This window comes from Argopecten irradians, chromosome 2 (genome assembly GCF_041381155.1).
Source record: "Argopecten irradians isolate NY chromosome 2, Ai_NY, whole genome shotgun sequence".
NCBI lineage: Eukaryota > Metazoa > Mollusca > Bivalvia > Pectinida > Pectinidae > Argopecten > Argopecten irradians.
In genome coordinates this window covers 66,451,629-66,459,512 of record NC_091135.1, presented here as the reverse complement: position 1 = coordinate 66,459,512, position 7,884 = coordinate 66,451,629, and the positions used below count along the sequence as shown (strand labels likewise).

Sequence of the window (7,884 nt, the reverse complement as noted above, 5' to 3'; positions counted from 1 at the left end):
TGACTCAGATCCTTTATTCTATCAGAAATGAGAATTGAGACATTTTGTACAAGTTCTTTGTGATTATACCAAAATAACGTAAAGTAACTTGCAGTAAAAAATGCTACTAACTAATATGATCGTTTAATAACTCGTGCCATTTGAAACACATGAAGGGGCGTAAAGCAGGAACATCCATTTAATGCAACTGCTATACAATCTTTAGGAAATCCAATAATTTGAAGCAAAAAAAAAAAAAAAAAAAAAAAAAATAGAGGATAAACTGTGAGCTTTGAAATGGCATTGTTGCTATGGAACTAACATTTTTGTTAAATTCAATACGAACGTAATTACATTAAATATTAGTAAATATTCAAAATATAAATTTTCAATGAAAATCATTATTTGATCTTTGCATATGAATATCAACTATTGTTGTTTGAAATATACATAAACATACAGCAAATATAAAAACATATTATGGGATGCAGAAGAATCAACTACTGAAAATCTGATCAGTAATATGACTGAATGATCACATTTTCATTATATTTCATTGGTTATGGTCGCGTTACTCTACTAATTCGGTTTATTAGGACACACTCTGTTTAAACAAATATCGAATTTTAATGTTGGGAGACTAGTTCAAGGGCTAACATAATTTATGTATTGTCATGAAAGGAATGAGTGTAAATCTGAATCTGCGCATGTCCTCACGAGTGAAACATGCGTTGGAAGTATGGACAGCGGTTAAAAGTGATCGAACGCACTTTTTGGTATAAATACAGTGAAATCATGAACCATTTTCAAATGCAAGCAGTCCGTCTAGGCGCATAGGCACTAGGTAGACATCACAGCATACAGAGCAGAACGGGTCAGTTGGTCGTTGCCATTCAAGTCGGAGGTACGTATTTAAAATTATTTGATGGATCTTATAAAGATATTTAGTAAGTTTATATCGCTGAAAGCATTCATATTTGAATTTTTTCGCAGGTATAGTATTATTGCGCGATTTTTTAAAGTGAATAGTCGGGCAAAGAAAACCAGTCTAAATGCGTTCATTGGCCTTCCAAAAGTTCTCACATATTAATACAACGGTCAAGTTCTGCTTACGTTTCCCAGTTCTGACCATTGAAATAAAGAAAAGTTGAAAGCATTGAAAGCGAGGCTCCGTGGAAATGTAACCACGGACATAGTCAGCTGGGAGGACGTTTTAGCATTCGTATACTTTAAATTAATTTCTACGTACGCAGACAGATTTTGACGAGAAAGTTTATTTTTCTATTCCATAAGAAATTATACTGGATACATTCACACCATTTTTACCGACTTTAGCCATCCTTGCCCGACTGTTCACTTTAAAAAAATTATTTTTATGTTTTATTTGAAATATCTATTCAAGTTCTTTCTTTTGTTTCTTAATTTTGTCTTCGTGCGGATTTTGGTATAATATTTTTTAAGATAACCTTTAGTTTCGAGTTTGAACCCAATTTTATAAATCAACTCGGTCCTTTCATCGAATATTTAAATATTTCAAATGTCCCATGGGAACTTACCATTGTGCATGTTCGGTTCTAAACTTTGACACTATACTATTCGAACTGATGTCAGGGATAATACAGTAAAATGTTATATAGCAGGAATACATAGAAACGTAAATGTAAGAAGCTATGTGGATGCGCTAACATGATTAATCTATTCTAAAGTTATTTTTATCTTAAATTAAAGTATTGTTATAAACGCATAATCACTATTATATTCCAGTCATAAGTTACAATGAAATCTAGCTGCTCCTCGTCCACTTTAGTGGAGTCATCAAAACGTACAGGACCGGAGGTGGATTCAGAGATAGAGACTGCACCAGCCGAAGTCGACCTCTACGCCCTCACCGATATACCTGACGATGACAAGAAATGGAAAGGTATCCTAATGCTGTTAGTGCTGAAGTGGTAAAATAATAAAGTTCAACAAGGGTCATTTAGCTTGATGGTACTTGTCCAAGTTTATTGAGTATCAAATTACACCAGGTAGTCTAGAAGATAATGCATTGGCCTTTCTTAACTCTATAATTAGAACACTAACTTCCTAAACAACCTTGATACGGACCGTATAATGCAGTGCTATTGAAGTATGATTTAATATTATTTTACATAAGATAACGATACATGAAATGGCTGTAGTTTATATAGAATAGTCTTCCACATTTTCCACTCATATCTTTAAAAATACATTTTTGGAGATCAATATCGTTGGAAGGATTAAAAAATACATAACCCATAGACTCATATAGTCTTTATTCGATTGAATAAGTTTAGATGTTCTGTAATTGTTAGATAACTATAAGTATTGTGCCATTTACAGATATGTCGGATAAAGAACGGATAATATGGGTCCTACTGGCGATCCTTAAACCAATACTTCTAGTGGGACTACTGTATCTGTTCATCTGTTCCCTGGATGTTCTTAGTGCAGCCTTTAAACTGCTCGGAGGTAAGAATTTATTTATCTCACGTGAAATGTATTTATCCTGCAACTGTCCCACATATATACTGAACGATAACTACTGCCGGATAAACTTGTGCTTTATCCGTCAATACGAAATGCTTTATCCGTCAATACGATCACGTGAATTTGTTCCATATCTGACGGAACTTTTTCTAACTTGACCCAGAACTTGAACCTTCCAGTGAATGAAACGTCATTCAATCCCGCTAAAACGTGACGTCACATTCACCGAAATGACGTCATTTTTACGATATCGAAAATCTCTTTAATGGGTATTTATTGTTATTTGAGTATTTTCATTTCCTTTCAGTGATATATCACATTGAGCAGAATTACGGTTACTGTTTGTGAATGCGCTTATTTATTTCCCACGGCAGTAAAAAGGAGTACACTCTCATTCGGTTAAGTGAATGAATCTTTACCTCCGCATCAAAGAAGCGTCTCGCTTCGAGCGAAACAAAGTAAATAACTGTCAATTTGCTTTCGTTTTGAATGTCATAATGGTTGCAGGATAAACAGAATACACGGTTAGTATCTTACAATACAATTTTTATTTTGGTGCTCGACACGGAAAGCCGAGATGACTCGGCAAAGCCTCGTTATCTCGGCTTTCCTAAGTCTCGCACCAAAAGAAAACCTTGTATTGTAAGATACTAACCATGTATTCTCTATATCATCTGCAGTCCGTCAAAAAATAACATATCATGAATTAATTCATAATGATTCTAACTGCTGTGAACATATTTGTAGGTTCTGCTAGTTTGTTTAGATATTTTTATATAGTGAAATAATGGTATTTGAGAAGGAATGCGATTTATTTTCATTTTATGACGTATACTAATTAGTTGGTAACTCTAATACAATGACTAATGCTATTAAAATAACTTGTACATGTAATATTACAGCCAGGAAGATTTCTATCATACGCTTTATGATTGAAACGTTTTTATTCATTTACTAATTAATTTTGATATCATAGAAAATCTATCAATCAATATATAATGAACACCAAACAAGAGGACCAGAGGGCATGTATCACTCATCTGGTTTGCAATGCCAAGTAATGTTTTGAAAACAGGTTCATTGTTACTTTTCTTAACGAATTTAAATATTTACCTCTAATTTACCTATTGGGCCCCAATCATTTTGCTCCAGGGGGTCAGAGACAAAATTTTACAAATTCTCTTCCCCTTCCCGAGAGGATGTTTCTGGCCAAATCTTGTTACAATCCATACATAACACTATGACTAGTAGAGATTTTAATTATTTACCTCGGTCTCCCCTATTTGGTCCCGCCCTTCCTGTCCGGGGGGTCAGAGCCAACATTTATACAAACTCTGTTCCCTTTCCCTAGAGGATGTTTATGGTCAAATTTGGTAACACTATGACTAGTAGCAATTTAAAGGATTTAACTCTATAACTCCTATTGGTGCTGCTCCTCCTGCCCCTTTGGGCCAGTGAGCTAAATATAAAATTAAACAATTGTATCGACTTTTGTCAATGTTCATTTGGTCATTTTTGCAAACTTTTTTATCCTTGAAAAACTGTACATTTCTCCTGAAGATGTATTATCAGTGTCTGCATATTTTCACTCAATATTGATTTGTTCAAGATTGCACTCTTCTGTTTCTACAATTAAAGTCCAAAATTACTATATTGCTTTAGCTATGCATACTCCGGATGTTTACCATGTAAACGATATCCTTGTGAGTCTTTTTTAATTTGATTTTTACTTCAGGCATCCAATAGGCAATATGAAAATTTGTTTTGTTAATATTTTTCCGCATAGTTATACATATATAATTTGAAGGCATAATGAAAAGTGCTTATGTTGGATATGTCCTTTTTATAATGCATTCTCTTAATGTTTCTGTTTCGTCATCAGGGAAAGCTGCTGGAGAGGCATTGTCCAATAACGAGGTCCTCCTCAACCCCGTAGCGGGCCTCATGATCGGGGTTCTCGTGACTGTGCTCGTGCAGAGCTCCTCGACATCAACGTCCATCGTGGTCTCTATGGTTTCTGCTGAAAGTAGGTTAATTTCATATTGACGAAGATTATGATTTGTACTTTCCGTTACATACTTTTTAGAAATGATGAGTTCCATCGATGCTATATACGTATAGTTGTGATTTTATTATTTCTGACCCCGTCGTTTTTGTTAGGTAAAAGAAAACGTGACATGTTCTCCTGCTGTAGTGATTAGTTGAGCCTTTTTTGCCAGGCGACTTTTTTATGATGTTGCAGTCTCGCCATCGGCATGTTTTGGTAATATTATATTTCCTGCAATGTTTCTCTGTGAAATATGCACACATACATTTGAATGTGTGGTCTAATGTATGGTTTAAACTTTACAGTATTAACAGTGAAGCCTGCCATACCTATCATCATGGGCGCCAACATTGGTACTACCGTCACCAACACTATAGTTGCTATGGGGCAGACAGCGGATAGGAACCAGTTCCGCAGGGCATTTGCTGCAGCTACCGTGCATGACATGTTCAATTGGTTGTGTGTCATAGTTCTACTTCCGGTCGAGGTGATTTCCGGCTATTTGTTTGAAGTTTCCAATGCAATTATACAGACGCTACCAAGCACCGAAAATAATGGCACATCGGAAAATCCAGAGTTCCTGAAAGCACTTACCAAACCTCTTACCAGTAGAATAGTATCGGTTAGTATTAGCTTGATTTCAGTATGTAAAGTAGATATTCTTATTATTAGCAATACTAGTTTCAATTGCATATTCTCCTAGTTAAATAAGCTTGTTTGAATAATCTTGAAGAGAAACGTGCACTGACAATGATCGATTGTGGGTTGTTCCGATTTTAATGTTACCCCATTCAGCCAAACATGAAATATAATGCTGTCACATTATTCCACTCAGATAAAGGCACGCGAAAAGTAAAGAGATCGAGGTGAAAGATGATGTTATTACAATATAAAGCACAATAATATATTTTTGATTTTTCAGCTCGATAACTCGGCTATAAATGACATTGCGAAAGGAGAGGGCCAGGCAAATGCGAGTATAATAAAAAAGGGTAGAAATGATAATGAAATTAACGTTTGGCTGTCTGCAACTGTCTTTAGTTGGAGGGACAGTTTTTGAGTGTGGATTGCGCCTCTTGCTCCTGTTGCATGCCTAAAAGGTGGCTAAATATCAAAATACTAGATCTCAAGCTTAGTCGCTTATTACTTCCAGTGTGGGCTAATGGTATACCATTTCAATGCTATTCCAGTAGGCTATAAATGTCATTTATGATATAAAAAGGACTTAACTGGGCGAAATCAAAATATCAGCAAACTTGAGGATGGATTTATAATCTTTATACAGAAAACACCATGTTTTGGTGCGAAAAGCGGTGAAATATGGACGTTCACGATCTGCATTATTATGTCACTTCATGATTAGTGTTAGGTGAATTTGGATTGACAGATTTGGTAATAAACCGATATTAAATACGATTTAATACTTTTATGATGAATTCAATTCAATGCGAAATATTCAGTACGTTTGTTTGTCAAAATGTAAAGTTTTGGTAATAATTTTGAGGCATCTGAATTACTTAACGTTATGATTATTTTACCAAGGTAATTTAAACAGATGTATTATTGTTTTCTAAAGGAGACCATCTTTTCTCGGAGACGACTTGGAGTGACGGTAGTGTGGGAGCCCTTCTCCTTGTGGCGTCTTTAGTGGTACTATGTATATGCCTAGCGTTTATTGTGAAGTTACTCCACTCTATATTGAAAGGAAAGATTGCACGTCTCGCCCGTAAACTGTTTAACGGTAAATTAGACGGATGTGTCGGCTTCCTGTCCGGGTTAGTCGCCATCGTAGTGGGAGCCGGTCTGACGATCCTTGTCCAGAGCAGTTCTATCTTCACGTCGGCAATCACACCCCTGGTCGGCGTCGGTGTTATCCACATAGAACGAATGTACCCTTTGACCCTGGGATCAAACATCGGTACAACGGGAACCAGCATTCTGGCAGCTTTGGCATCATCTGGAAACTTTTACGAATCGTTCAAACTTTCACTTTGTCATTTATTCTTTAATATAACTGGAGTGTTCTTGTTTTTCATCATATACCCGCTACGGAAATTGCCGATAAATGCCGCCAAATACATGGGTAACATCACAGCGGAGTATCGATGGTTTGCCATTGCTTACCTTATTTGTATGTTCTTTTTACTACCGGCTCTTGTATTTGCTATCTCACTAGCTGGAGTAAATGTTCTTATAGGAATTCTCGTGCCCTGTCTTGTTCTGATAGTTGCGATAATTATAATAAATGTTCTTCAGAATAAGCGCCCGAAAGTTTTGCCTTCAAAACTACGATCTTGGGATTTCCTACCAGAGTGGATGCGATCCCTGGCTCCATACGATAGAATTGTGATTTCAGTTAAAAATAAAATAGTGTGTAATTGTGAAAACAGTGGTAAGGAAGACGATAAAGAATCTCCGTCAGATGAATTCTACAAAATTAGTGATGTCAAGAGTAATGCTTTTGATAATGATGCTTTCATATCCGTAAAATTTTAGCCTCCAAAAGTTTATATCGTTCAGGACACAAATCCATTCAATAACAAACATGTGGTTACATTGTAAGACCATGGTGTTTTAATGCTGACCATGACAACAATAAAAAATGGGATGGTCAGCGTAAGTGACGCTTTTAACATAGGTTGGAAGATCAACTGAGAGTTACGGATATAATGATTATGACATACTTCCATGGAAATGTTAACTCTAAGACAGTCTTCACAAACTTGGACCAAACGATTAAAACAAATGATATTTATATTTATCTGTATAAATATAACGTAATTTTATAGTACTGATAGCGTATTTGTTCAAATTATGTGGTTTAACTGCGATGTAAGCAAGTTTGGTCATGTACACTTCATGATCAGCGGACTGAATATCATTGCGGGGCAATTATCAATGAACGTGATGCAAATCGATCAAGTATTTATATGATCATAGTGGTTGATGGAGCTATCAAACACAATCAACAAGTTAAAAATATATATTGACATATTGTATCTGTTATCTAGATATATTGTTTTGTTATTATTGTACATCATTAATTGTTATTACAATAAAATTGTTGAACTTACATTAAATCGTTTTCATACGTTAATTTAATGAATGCATTTATTCAAACACTTGTTCATTTGTTTGATTAATTAACGTTCTATTAACAGCTATGGTCATGTAAGGACGGCCTTCCATGTTTTATGGACCGCTTCGCGGTCTATTCCAAATATCGATACCCTACTCAACTTTATCCTTCGATAAAACCACCAGAAAGAGACTTTAATCCTGAAATAAAATGTTTATTCCTGGCTTCTGAAAAGATGTGTTGAAGTCAACTGAACAAGAGTAGTTGAACA

The 7,884-nt window shown here is 35.4% G+C and overlaps 1 protein-coding gene across 1 annotated transcript; it reads left to right on the top strand.

The window, feature by feature from the left end:
* The first annotated feature begins 793 nt into the window (after positions 1-793).
* LOC138316263 (sodium-dependent phosphate transport protein 2B-like) lies at positions 794-7,564 on the top strand. The gene is made up of 7 exons (XM_069257876.1): positions 794-883; positions 1,744-1,900; positions 2,341-2,469; positions 4,370-4,513; positions 4,840-5,156; positions 5,457-5,526; positions 6,111-7,564. The coding sequence occupies exons 2-7, from the start codon at positions 1,756-1,758 to the stop codon at positions 7,028-7,030; spliced, it is 1,725 nt and encodes a 574-aa protein (XP_069113977.1). The 5' UTR covers positions 794-883; positions 1,744-1,755; the 3' UTR covers positions 7,031-7,564.
* Positions 7,565-7,884: the final 320 nt, after the last annotated feature.

Excerpts from the sequence above, each read along its gene's own strand:
- LOC138316263 (XM_069257876.1), top strand. The coding sequence starts at position 1,756 with ATGAAATCTAGCTGCTCCTCGTCCACTTTAGTGGAGTCATCAAAACGT. Across the intron at positions 1,901-2,340 it reads CGATGACAAGAAATGGAAAG|ATATGTCGGATAAAGAACGG; the intron begins GTATCCTAATGC and ends TGCCATTTACAG. Across the intron at positions 5,527-6,110 it reads TGCGAGTATAATAAAAAAGG|GAGACCATCTTTTCTCGGAG; the intron begins GTAGAAATGATA and ends TGTTTTCTAAAG.